The 14,382-nt window shown below is 39.9% G+C and overlaps 1 protein-coding gene across 2 annotated transcripts in view; it reads left to right on the plus strand.

Moving 5' to 3' along the window:
- Positions 1-14,382, plus strand: part of LOC139940152 (uncharacterized) — a 71,849-nt gene that overhangs the window by 23,506 nt on the left and 33,961 nt on the right. For both annotated transcript variants that reach the window (XM_071936438.1, XM_071936439.1), the window contains exons 8-11: positions 51-220; positions 5,662-5,859; positions 10,826-12,490; positions 13,093-13,869. In XM_071936438.1, the coding sequence (XP_071792539.1) occupies positions 51-220; positions 5,662-5,859; positions 10,826-12,490; positions 13,093-13,869 (2,810 nt within the window). The remainder of the gene's footprint in view (positions 1-50; positions 221-5,661; positions 5,860-10,825; positions 12,491-13,092; positions 13,870-14,382) is intronic.

The raw sequence follows: 14,382 nt of genomic DNA on the forward strand, positions 1-14,382 counted from the left end.
ATCTGTTCTTGAGGAGAATTAATTTCATATTTTTATTTTTCTCTTTACAGTTTGCCAGTGCAGTACCTTCAGTATGGTCTGGATGCACGGACAGAGGAGGAGGAGAAGGAGGAGGTGTCAGCAGAGACTCCGCCCCCAGAGAGGGAAGCATCACCTGTGGTTCAACAGAGGGTTCTTGCCATGGAAGGAACAACAGCAACCTTGGACTGCTCAGTGGAAGGTAATTCATCAAATTAATACTGCATGGGTTTGTGTACTTTTTGTACAACGCTAAACACCACAGATTTACATCTCCATGATTAAACTTACAAGATTAAAAGGTAATGATAGAGGAAAGCTTCCCTTACGCTGAGGTGTTGTAGTTTTTGAGAAACTAGTAAAACAATTTCACACAGAAGATCTTTTTCTCAGTGAGACGAAAATTGTTTTAGCATGTACAATAGATTTACGAGACTCTCCTTAAAAAAAAGATTGTTCTGTGATTTTCACAGCTAAAAACTTCTACAGGTAAATTATACAACTTCATCATTCATAGTGAGTAGGGATTCATGTCATGGCAAAAAAATTGGATCTACAAAAGGTATGATCACGGCATGGTCCATATGGAGTAGCAACAACATTTTGTAGTGTACAATAATTCCAGAGCGTGTCATACTATATTATGTTCACTGTCCGCTATTGGGCTACTCCGACTACTGGTAAGTAAGCTCTTAATCTTAATCTCCTAACATTATAAGATAACAATATCTTTACAAAAGACTAAATAAAATTACACGAAAATCAGTCTCTGTTATTTACTAAGTCCCGACCCATAACAAAATATTTCAGCAATGAGTAAGTTACTAACATAATCTCTGATATTACAGATTCCTTTATGTTAGGCCTTTATTGTCACTGATTGTGGCTTCCTAAGTACATATTTTCAGTTGGTTGAAAGTGAGATTAGTCCCTGGAGGGGCAGAGTCATCATATTCCTTTAATTCAATCATTCTGTCATTAAAATGATTTCTGGGAATTTTCTGACATATAAATAACAGAAACTGTTGTTGGCTAAACAAGAAATACGCAAACAATATCTGGAAGGATGATTTGTACAATGATAACAGGGCTAAAATGATTTAAGCATGTGGGCCAGTTAACTCACAACTTGACAAGTCAGATGGTCCTTTTTTTTGTTGTTTTTTTTCTTCAATTAAATCATGTCCATAAAAAATGGTGTTCAACTGTTGACTTCAAGTCTTGTACCAGTAAATATCATTCAATTCGGTTGGGTATGAAAGTATAAACAAACCCGTCTCTAGTGCTTGTCAAATAAAACCAATATATATGATAAACTTTATAGAAAGTCCTTCCTCATTTGAATTCAGGGGTGGGTTTCACAAATAGTTAAAGACAGTGGACACTATTGGTAATTGTCAAAGACCAGTCTTCTCAACATATGCATAAAAAAACAAACCTGTGAAAATTTGAGCTCGATTGGTCATCGGAGTTGCAAGATAACTAATGAAAGAAAAAAACACCCTTGTCACACGAGTTGTGTGCTTTCAGATGCTTGATTTCGGGACCTCAAATTCTAAACTTGAGGTCTCGAAATCAAATTCGTGGAAAATTACTTCTTTCTAGAAAACTACTTCACTTCAGAGGTAGATGTTTCTCACAATGTTTTTTTACTATCAACCTCTCCCCATTACTCATTACCATAGTAAGGTTTTATGCTGATAATTATTTTGAGTAATTACCAATAGTGTCCACTGCCTTTAAGAGTAGTCTTATCTCGAGTTAAGACAAGTTACTCGTCCTAAATTAATGTAGGACTAGTCTTGAGTTTTTAATAAATCCTAGGACTAACTTAAAGATGCTATGTCAGATTTTTGGCCTCAAATATAAAAAAATAAATTTTTTAAGTGAATGGTATTCAGACATGCAACTCTTCCGCGTTTCCGCGGAATTCCGCGTTTTTAAAAATATGATTAGCGCTAAAAAAAAGACATTCCGCGGTTAGCGCGATCTTAAGACAAATACAACAATGCATCGTAACGCATGGTCTGGCCTCTGCCTCGGTACGCAATCCATTCTACTGCATGGTCAATCTAAAGCCCACAGCAAGCAATGCATACGTTTACACACTGCGTGCGGTCATTAATAGCCGTGTTTACGGTCGAAAAATCTGGAACAGTGGAACGCACCCCGTGGCGCGGGCGAGTTGTGTGCTAAACCAAGTTATTATACAGCCTTGAAATGAGTCTAAGGTTGTGTCTTCGTCTGGTCCCGCTGTTTTGCAATAGTATACACGTGTTGTACATGTATGTGTGTGTGAGTTAGTTACCAAACGTACATGTATACTGTGTGCTTGTCTCACATTGTTTTACGAAACAGTCGCATCTTCAAACGTCCGTCAAAATGACATCCAAAAGAAATTATATTTTAGAGCGGGACCGAGTGGTACCTGGCCAAATTAAAGCCATAGATAAAGGAGTAAAAAATACCTGGAAGTGGTTCTGGTTGGGAAAAAAAAAGACGTAGACGGTAAACTGCTCTCCGAAACCGTCCGGAAAGTGGACAAGCCAGGAATGGCATATTGTGTGGTGTGCAAGAGGGAGATTTAACGGCGGCAAGCGAGGACAAGTGGCTCGCACCGGCCATTGTAAGGTGGCAAAGCATCGGGAGTTGATTAAGTTGAGGAAAAATAACTATTGTTTCCCAGGTAGTTATGAAATTTGCATAAAATTATTATTCCCCCCCCCCCAAAAAAAAAAAAAGATTTTTTTTCTTTCTTTTTTTTCTTTCTATTTTGGAGAATAATAATTTTATGCAAATTTCATAATTATCTGGACAACAATAGTTAGTTTTCCTCAACTTAATTACGGTGCATACATCATGTACATAGGCAAGGTGTTTTTTCCATGTTATTTTAGTTGTATAAAACACTCCACTTTGTCTTACATGCTAACAATGAACCTAAGAGCATAAAAAACCTCAACACTTTTTAGGGTACCATTGTGGGTCTCGAAAAGTTTCCTCTTTTTTATTCATCGGGCAGTTGCATGCCTGGGTATTTCAAAGAGTATCATCCGCTCTAACGACAAAAAAGTTTAACTTTTAATGGTCATAAACCATGACAAAAATTTAAAATTGTTCATATAAAACACATACGAATTTTGAGCACTTTATTTCACTGCTACTAATGACTGGCGGACTTTTTCAAGCAATGGCTCAAATGAAATCAAATGACATAGCATCTTTAAAGTTACATGTAGGTCTATCCCAGCCCTAAGGTCTCGTGGAGTTTAACCTTAAATTTTAGGCCTGAGAATGTTTGGGATAATAAGGGACTTTTGGACCAAAGGTGGTAGCAGAGTGATCGAGAACCAGGTAATTGGCAAATGTTAAAGTCATTTTGATCATGCAGTGCAAATAAATCACTGTGATCTTGTGATCTGTAGACCTGTTGTCCCACATCTGGTAGAAAGCAGATAAGAACAACAAATATCATTTAAAAATAAATTAACAGAATTAAAAAATGTTGAAAAGTACCTACATGCCATGAAATGCCTAGCTTTGTGTACCCTGCTAAGACTCAGGAGTGTTTACTTGTGTTTGTGAGTACAGTGCGGTACATTATTACGTGAAACACATTTTAGCAAAAACCCTTTAAAGAAGATCTGTTTGCCGTTACCAAAATCTTACAAAAGAGTACATAACTTAAAAAGGTTTTGTACAGATATGATGGCAGATGTATTTCTCATGTGATGTCATTACATAAGCTGTGTCATTGAACTGTTCGGATTTTAAGCATGGATCTTTTAAAACTAACATTTTAGTTTCGGACTGTAGAAAACCCAGGTATAACATTTTTTTTAAACGGTTAAAAGGCAATTCAAAACAACCATTTTAATATTCACTCCTGTCCCTGAAAGCACCCTAGTTCAGTTACATACACCTGAATCAGTCCTTGAATCAGGCATTGATGAGGTCTGTAAAAATCAGCCCCCCCCCCCCCATAACAAATAAATAAAAATAAAATAAAAAATCTACATTCACCTTCAAAAAATAATTATCTTTAATCGTGATTCCCATTACCTGTTGAGTTCAAAGAGCACATATGCACAGGAATAACACAGGTAAAAAGGGACAAGGTTAATGATTAATGGCCATATCATCAGCAAAATTTACCCAGCAATGATCAGAACAATACAGAGTCAACAGAACAGCTCCAGTTTTTTACCCCACCGTGGTATGTGTTTATGTATGAGAGCAAGAAACCTGGAACCCACTGAGTGTTTCTGTTATTCAGTCTTCGTCCCGGGCATTGTGAGCCAGACCACAGGGTAGGGCTCCCATTAAGTTTTTACTTTGGATTTTGGATTTTAGAAGTAAGTTGACGAGCTGCCGGGTGAATTGCAATTTTTTGTTTTTACGTGAAATGTGCATGGATTCGGACCGTAAACATGTAAGTGTGTATTAAAAATTAAGTCCTGGTACTTTTAGTATTAAATGTAGGTTGTTGGCAGCCAAGGTTTATTTGGCGCGAATGATGAATTTAGGGGTTTAATATCTGATGTTTAAAGGAACATTACAGAATTGGTTTTGCTAGTAAAAAAGTTGCTGGAAGTGTAAGCACATTATGTGATCCACCATATACATCAACTGACAAACCTGTAGAAGTTTGAGATCAATCGGCCATCTGGGTCACGAGAGAATAGTGAAAAACCAATTACAAATTTTGCATTGCATTGATGTCAAAACAAAAATGAATAAAACGCTCACTGAGCGATAAACTCCAAACGCGAAATTTGATTATTTATTTCTCATCGAATATGACATTTCAGACAGAAATATTTCAAGGGATGTTTTCTTCTATCATCATCATTACACCATTACATGTAGGTTTTATGTAAATCTGTGATCTTCACGGTTTTTGTTTCTTACCAATTCTGTAACGTTCCTTTAAGATTATTTGTACTAACTGAAAATGGTAGTAGATTACACTCATACTGTACATACTCGTTTATCATACGTTTTCGTAAATTCAAGTGCAGGTTTCCTGGAAAGGTCTTTGATTACACTGCAGACCAAGTATAGAGGTTGTAATTATCAATCAAATGGAATCATCAATCTCAGTGCTCATTATTATAACAGGCATGTGAGTTCTCAGAAATTTTTCTGAATTCAGAATTTTGTCAAAATTTCCTGAACTTTTTCAGTCACCGTCCAACATTATCAGGGCTAAATTTCATGGCTCTACTTACCGCCGAATTCTGCACTTGACTGCAATTCTCTGCTTACCATGGAAGCGCTGAATATCTTTGGTGTGTGTGAGGAATACCTAGAAAGGGTAGAGCAGTACACAACTGTAAGCCTGATATGAATGCACAAAAACAACCCTGCCAAACATAAAAGTAGATTTCACGAAACGCTAGGATTAATCCTATCTCGAGTTACCCGTCCTAACTTAGGATGGGTTCAATTTGCCTACCCATTTGGATTACGGAACTTAACTCATCCTAAGTCCTAAGAGTAATCCTGAGTTAAGTTTGGTAAAATAGACTGCAGATTGGTTGTATGGCATGCTTGTTAGAATCTAGACGAATGGAAAGAATTTACTCTTTCAATACAACCCATTACTCTGTGTTTTCTCTTTAATATTCCTGAATTCTCTAGGTCGTGTGACCTCTAGTGTGACATGGTTCAAAGATGGAACGAGCCTAGACGCCAGCCCTCACTGCATCTCCAGCGTGGATGAGGACAGGTTAATCTTAAACATACCACACACTGCATTGGAGGACGAAGGGGAGTACACATGTTGTCTGACTGATGCACCAGATGAAGTGCTATGCTGTTGTATCCTGATGGTACACGGTAAGTTGGTTAGAGTGGGTTCAGAGTGGGTTAGAGTTAGGTTGTAGATCTGGGTTTGCTTTTATAGGATCACTGCATTGGAGGACGATAGGGGAGTTGGGAATACACATGTTGTCTGACTGATGCACCAGATGAAGTGCTTTGCCGTTGTATTCTGATGGTACATGGTAAGTGGGTTAGAGTGGGTTGAGAGTGGGTGAGAATGGGTTGAGAGTGGGTTAGAGTGGGTTAGAGTTAGGTTGTAGATCTGGGTTAAAGTAGGTTTTTATAGGATCACTGCATGCATTGGAGGCAAAGGGGAGTACACTTGTTGTCTGACTGATGCACCAAATGAAGTGCTATGCCGTTGTATCCTAATGGTACATGGTAAGTGGGTTGAGAATGGGTTAGAGTGGGTTAGAGCATGGAGGTAGTTAGGTTGTAGATGGGTTAAAGTGGGCTTCAATAGGATCGCTGGATTGGAGGATGAAGGGGAGTACACATGTTGTCTGACTGATGCACCAAATGAAGTGCTATGCCGTTGTATCCTAATGGTACATGGTAAGTGGGTTGAGAATGGGTTAGAGTGGGTTAGAGCATGGAGGTAGTTAGGTTGTAGATGGGTTAAAGTGGGCTTCAATAGGATCGCTGGATTGGAGGATGAAGGGGAGTACACATGTTGTCTGACTGATGCACCAAATGAAGTGCTTTGCTGTTGTATCCTGATGGTACATGGTAAGTGGGTTAGAGTGGGTTGAAAGTGGGTTAGAGTTAAGTTGAAATCTGGTTTAAAGTAGGTAGGCTTTTATAGGATTGCTGGATTGGAGGACGGAGGGGAGTACAAATGTTGTCTGACTGAGGCACCAGATGAAATGCTATGCCGTTGTATCATGAAGTGGGTTAGAGTGGGTTAGAATGGGTTGAGAGTGGGTTAGAGCATGGCGGTAGTTACGTTGTAGATGGGTTAAAGTGGGCTTCAATAGGATCGCTGGATTGGAGGATGAAGGGGAGTACACATGTTGTCTGAATGATGCACCAGGGCCCAATTTCATAGAGCTGCTTAAGCAAAAAATTCATTGCTTAGTAAAATCAGATTACAGGCCAAGACTCCACTCAATTGTAAATGCTAAGTAAACAACAGCTAAATACTAGTGTTGTAAAATAAGCGAGCTATTTTCATGTTTAAGCAACTTTTTTGCTTAAGCAGCTCTATGAAATTGGCCCCTGATGAAGTGCTTTGCCGTTGTATCCTGACTTTTTCAAAAGCTTTTTAAGGCACGGTGTACTTTTTTAATTGTCAAAGACCAAGGCCCAAGAAGAAAATTCTGCTAAGCAAATTTCTCTCTCTTTCCTTTAATTTTCAGGACTTTCTTTCAAAAATCAAAAGTTCTAATCTGTCGGTCTTTTAGAAATATTTGTTTAGGGGAAAACCTAACCATAACTGGACCCTGGCAGGTGGCCCAGTTGTTCTAGACTGAGTTTTGATTGGTCCCCAGATACATACAGTTGTTAATTGACATTTAACAAGTGGACCAGTGTTATCAGAGAACTATGCTTTTTAAAACTGTTTATAAGCACTCTTGAACACTTCAGTTCCCTATTGGAAAGGATGCATGTCTTTGCTTGGTCACTCATAACTTAAAAACATTTTTTTTTTCAAAGTATTTTTTCTTCTGTTCTTTCTAAATATACATTTAGTCTGTAAGAAAACTTATGAATTGAAATAACAAAACTTTTCTAGACTTAATTGGCATACATTTCATACAGTCACCGTGACCTCAAACAGTCAAAGTCTACCACTTGTGCACATGTTTTCACACAGCACTGAAACTGGGAGTTCCATTTTGTACCAGGTACACCTATTATACAGATTGAAATAAAAAAAATCTGCATGGACTTTTGGTTCACGTGACATCACAATAAGTTCAAAGAGTAGATCAATTAATTATTGTAAGTTGTAGAAAAAACTTATGAATTGAAATGACAAACTTTTCTAGACATCAATGGGTACATTTTATACAGTCACTGTAACCTCAAAGTCTGCCACATGTGCGCACGTTTTCAAACAGCACTGAAACTGGGAGTTTTATTTTGTACCAGGTACACCTACACCGGTTGAATCAACAAAAATCTGCTTATGATTTTGGTTCACATGATGTCACAATAAGTTCAAAGAGTAGATCAACTAATTATTGTAAGTTGTAGAAAACAACTTCTGAATTGAAATGACAAACTTTTCAAGACATCAATGGTGAACATTCATACAGTCATCATGGCCTCAAAGTCTGCCACATGTGCACACATTTGAACTTCACACATGCTGAAGCAGAGAGTTCCATTTTGTACCAGGTACACCTACACAGACTGAAATAACAAAAATCTGCATAGAATTTTGGTTCACGTGAGTGCGGTGACGTCAAAACAAGTTCAAAGGGCAGATCAATTAATTATTGTAAGTTGCTTCGTCTGCTGGTTACATTTCAAACTTTTTGCCTGTGAGATAAACGGTATCTGAAGGGCCCTTGAAAAGCTTCTCCAGATAGCATTGTTTGTGACATGTAAACTGTAAATGATTTTACCAGTTCCTCACCTCAGACTTACTTTTAGCATGGAATTACTCAACTGTCGATAAACATCCAAATTTATTGAACAGATTACTATGCAACATGATTGTCTCAATTTAAAAGCTTACGTTTGATTGTAGTCCCACCATACCTTGCAGGAAAATACTGTATGTTAGAGTGCCTTGAGCGTCACTGAATGACGGATATGGGCGCAACATAAGAAGCCACTATTAAGTTAAGTTTATGAAATTTATGACATGTCATGCTAAACATTTTACATCAGACAGTAAATACATGACATTGAACAATTTGAAGTGAAACAACTATGAATTGCTTTTAAAAGCTACTCTTGAGTATTGACTTAACCTCATAACTACTTGTAATATTATGTTTGACTACATGTATGGTAGGAATGTCTTTGTTTTGCACCATTAAGATATAACCATATGTCACCACGCATGTGGTCTCTCATTTCTAAATAATTGATTTATCAGCCAAAGATATTTTATTTAAAGCAGTTTGGTATTTTCAGGGGTCACTTACTTGTAGAAATGCTATCATTTTTACATAACCCCTAGATCAGATCACTGTTTCAGACTTATCTGTTAGCATTTAATCTCTCGCTACATAATATACCCAAATCCAGAAGTGAACATACCCTGCAGAATTTGAATTTTTTAAAAACATTCTGGGAGAATATTAAGTTTAGGTCCGTACATGGGCTCTTCTGGTTTTGTAAATTCTATCGCAAGAGTTCCATTATAACATTTTGTATTTACTAAGAGAGGCAGAATTGTGGTAACACCATGTGAATATCTCTTTTTGAGGTGTGTTGGTTTTGAAAAGAATCGGTGGTTAACGACTCAACATTTTCGATCATCGAAAAGAGATATTCACACAGTCTTACCCGCAAACCTCTCTTAGTTAAATACTTTTACCATGCAAAGTTTCAAACCCTACTTGTTTTGTATTATTGCTGGCCAGTACTTTCTGAACCCCCTCAGAAACTTACTCGTTGCTACGCACTTTCAACATTCCTGCGGCTATTGCTATTGACAAAGGTTGACTTCTGTTTGCCTATATAATCATCAACTTGAAATGGGTTGGATCAACATGTACAAAAAGGGTGGATGCTGAGTTTGCATTCTTTCCCAGATATTGAATATTCAAACCCACGGATTCTTTGAACTTGTTTGCTGGTCTCAATCCACTGTGAATTTGTATTTCAGGGTATAACTTAAAGGCACTGGACACTAATGGTAATTATTTAAAATAATTGTTAGCATAAAAAATTACTTAGTAAGAAGCAATGGAGAGCTGTTGATAAAATGAAACATTGTGAGAAACGGCTCCCTCTGAAGTAACGTTGTTTTGAGAAAGAGGTAATTTCTCACTCAAATATTTGAATCTGACAAGAGACTTTAGGCCTGAAGCTTTTTTTAGGCATCTGAAAGCACCTCAATTTGTGCAGCGGGTGTTTTGTCTTTCATTATTCTCTCGCAACTTCGATGACCAATTGAGCCCAAATGTTTACAGGTTTGTTACTGTATGCATTTGTTTGGATACACCAAGTGAGAACACTGGTCTTTGACAATTACCAAACGTGTTCAGTGCCTTTAAACTACCTGTAGGGTCATCCTCAGTAACACTTGGACCAACTACTACTAAACAGAAAACAAAAATACACTTTGCTTACGTACTTAGTGATAAGTCTGAATGCATAATCAGCCAGTGAGTCATTTCACTGAAATTGCTGAGTGGATTAAAAACAGCGATTGTTAATTTGAAAAACTTGTGGACCAGTTTTCTTGTTAATACTTGAGGGTTGTTGCGCAAAGAGTGTGTCATCATCAATAAAGAAAAAACACCAAAGTTGTTGTTGTTTTAAAAGCATTCTTTATAATGCTTGTTATTTTAGGTGAGCAAGATTTTAAGCCTTTCATGGTGTAGGATGCAAGTTAGAACTGTGTTAAGAAGAAAATACTTCTTGGAAAATTTCTTTGCTAAACAAAAATTGAGTTGGGCACCAGCCACATCAATTCAAACTTAGTGTAATTTGGGCTGGTAACCTGATTCTGCTAAGCATTACTATACTGTGTTAAGCATGTTTTGGTGCATACAGGCTTTATGACATTGGGCCCTGATTACAAGGAAAACCTGAAGTTGAGATGTAGTAGAATCAAGACAATTTGAGCAGTGTTGATGCTCATTTAGATGGAAATAGTTAAGATAGACAAAGCACTAATAATAATCAAGATGCTATTACATGTTTCTCAGCTCCAGTTCTTCTAAGAATCAATGCTACTCCAAAAAGAAATTTAATCCACAGTTTTTATTGGAAAACAATTCTTTTTTTAAAGTGCTCAGATCGTGAGAAAACTAACAATTATTTGGTATGGTTTTCGTTCTTGATTTTTCTGCAGAGGAGGAGGCAAACGCAAATGACGGAACAGATTCAATCAGCTCACGTCCATTCTCTTCGACACCAAAAGTTGAAAATACTCCAAACGACAAGCCACAGCCAGTCGAGTTGAACAAGACAACGTTTGTACGTAAGGAGATTCTTGAGGGTCGTCCGAAAGTAAGTCCTGTCGTTGCTCCTGATAAGGGCGGCAGGAAAGCCGGACACCGAACTCTTGGTTCTGTGGACTATTCAGACAGCTCCAGCAGCAGCAGTAGCGGCAACGGAGAGGATGCTGTGATCAGGCGGAGGGAGAAGCAACATTATGCGACACCACGGAAACATAAAGACCACCGCAAAAGCCGCAAGAGCAACCGCAGTAAGAGGTCAGGAGGTGACGGAAACCAACTCAACTTCGGCCTGAAGCAGGAATCGGATTCCTCGGAGGATAGTTACGGCCGAACGAAAACGCCGACCCACAGGAGTAAACCTCAGAAGAAGTATCGCAGCAGTTTCTCGTCGGATCTCGACGACGACTTTGACGATGGTTTGGAGCGGGTTATGGCATTATCTGATAAGGCCGACGCCTGTTTGAATATTGTGAACTCGGTTCTAGAAATGACATCTTTCGATAAGGAAGTGGACGATGCTCTACAGGAGCAGATCAATGCCTTCAGAGCTAATGTGTCGGAATCAGACGGCAGCCTTCACCAGTCTGAGAATGTGGACAGCAGTCTCGTGGACAGTGACACAGAGGATGACTTTATCAAACACATGGCCGCGCAAACCGTAGCAGGTGCAATTGCTGAGCAAATGATGAGGGAAACAGATAGCCTACCGGTTGCCCCACAACTCCAAGCGGACTTGCCATTAACAAATGGTTTTGCACCCAAAACTAAGCACTCTGCCAAAGATGATTTTAACAAGACCTCAGATGAAGAGGTTGCCCAAGAAGACATGGACCTCAACCTTTCAGTGGACCTTGAACCTTTCAGCTTTACAACGACTGCTTCTTTGCAGGAAACAAACTCCCTTGATTGTAAGAATGGACTTGACAGATCTGAACAACTAGACCTAAGTCATTCGCCAGAGTCACCACGCTTAAAACCACCAGTAGACTCGTCGCATTCAATGTCGCCACGAACTTGCCTCTTCCGTGGCCCCCAAGACAAAATCTTTACCTTGGATGAAATCCTCGATGCCCTCCCGGAGACAGCCGTAGATGGAAACTCTGAGCAAAGCTCTAAAGCCACCTCGCCCGTCGACAAGGCCCAAAAATTTACACTCCTGGAGTGTCACAGCCAGCCACACAGCCCAAGTCCGGTTGCTGGTTCACCCGAAGGCTCTCCTCATACAGAGTTTCCCCCTGAAGAGCTGCCGGCTAAAGACTCGCAGAGTCAAGACTCTCCTCCTGAACTTCTCACCCAACTCCAAGACACGTTTATTCTCAAGGGCGATGCCATGAGACTGGAAGTGCAAGCAAGAGGTCACCCTGTCCCTGAGGTCCTGTGGTACAAAGACGGCACGGAGCTCCAGAATGGCAAGAATCTCCAGCTCAAGTTTGACGGTGAGGACACTTGGGCGCTCATTACCAGGAACATTAAAGCTCAAGACGGTGGGGTGTACACGTGTGTCGCAGAAAACTCGCTGGGCTCAACTAGCACAAGTGCTGTCATTGCTGTTGCAGGTTTGTAGCCCTCATTTGTATAAAATAGACTCAATACTCCTACTTTTTTTCGAACCATCAAATTGCAGACACATTCAGTGAGCCAGTATAAAATTTGTTTCTCTCGCTCTCTCTCTCTCTCTAGTCGACCGAGGTCGGAATCATGTTGAGCCTTATAAACATTGATGAAAGGCGCGTTTTAAACTAAAATAATATTTGCTCTGAAATGGGGTGGTGTCTTTATGAGATGAATAAGATCAGAAAACCCAAAACAGAATAATAATTTCATGTCGATTTATAAACTGATCATTCAGCTCTTTGTGAGCAGAGTGTGAAAAAAATGCCATGTGGCAGCAGAAATACCTGGTTTTCTCCATTGTTTACAAACTTTTGAGCATGCACACACTTCTGAGAGCAATGATGCAAGTTCAGATTAAAGACTAGACTTAACCATAGTCAACCTAGATGTCACTTGAATGCTGCGAGATCAAAAGGGTCCCAAAATGTTTAAATAGTTCAATGTATAATATCAGCAAAAACTATATCGCTGTTCATGAAATCAGTGTCTTTGTAAAAAAAATGTGAACCCGCTACTGATGCATTGTTGGCATTTACCTCAACAGGTCTCGTGGACGAACCCGAATCTGCTGATTGTGATGAGGACGAAGACACCGTCGAGGCCAAGGAATCTCAGAGCTCCTCACATGGTCTCTCAGCATCCTCCCCTACTGCCCTGGACGATGATGTCTTTATTGTCAAGACCAATTCCAAAGACATTCTCCCGACGATCCTTCTCAATGCCGAAGAGGACAGCACCTTGAGTCAGAGCGGGGAGGAGGACATTCGTGAGGCCTCATCCAGAGTCCTAGAAGCCATCCGCTTGGACAGTAACGCAAACTGGGCCGACGAATCCTCGCCAGACGTCAGTCGGTCCAACTCCAACAACTCCGATAAGGCCGTGCCGTTTAGCATTCAGAAACGAAGCCGCCCAGAAAGTAACATTGAGATCATTCGTCACCGCAGGGCATTCCGGAAGAACACGAGTCGGGATAGTACGACGTCCGTCGAGCCCAGCTCCACGGGTAACTCGACGTCGGACGAGAGCGACACGGAGGGCGCCCCCAAGTTCATCAAGGCCCTGAAGACCACTGAAATTCTGGAGGGAGAGTCCGTGCAATTTGAAGTGTGTGTGACGGGGGACCCTGAACCTAAGGTTAGGTGGTATCACGATTCATCGGAACTCAAAGATACCAGTCATACAAAGTGTAGACGAGTTGAAAACACCAACGTCTGGAGGTTATGCATTTCAAGAGTCCGGCAGGAAGATGATGGGAAATATATGTGTCGGGCGGAGAACAGATTAGGGGTCAAGGCTTGCATTGCCTTCTTGATCGTAGAACGTGAGTTGAAACTTATTTCATTATACTATTGGCATGGGTGGCTAGTGCATAAAGTGCTTTGCCCCCATGTGACCCTGGTTGGATACGGGGCTAAGGCCTACATGTATGTGAATAGATTTGTGCGTTGGTTCTCTCCTATATGCTACAAGAGTTTTATCCGGGCCCTTTTCATCTCTTGCTGTGCCCCATGTTCATATAGGTAGATGTCGCTGGCTGCCATAGGCGCCCTTGAAGGCTAATCACTCAGGTGGGATTCAAACCCACGACCATTGTGTGGCCAAAGCAGATGTCTTACCCACTAGACATCTACTCTGGCAATACAAAGGTCGTTGGTTTAAAAGGGGCGGTTGCTGCCTGACCTGAGTTAACCTTAATGTTTTAATTATAGTGAAGTATGCAACTTAATCAAAATCCAATTAAAAAAGTAATTACATGAGAGACTTATGTGAATGCTAGGTGCCAGCAGACTGACTGTTTAAACAATGCAATGTTTTTACTGGTATGACTGCTACT

Source organism: Asterias amurensis, chromosome 7 (assembly GCF_032118995.1).
Source record: "Asterias amurensis chromosome 7, ASM3211899v1".
NCBI classification, from domain to species: Eukaryota; Metazoa; Echinodermata; class Asteroidea; order Forcipulatida; family Asteriidae; genus Asterias; species Asterias amurensis.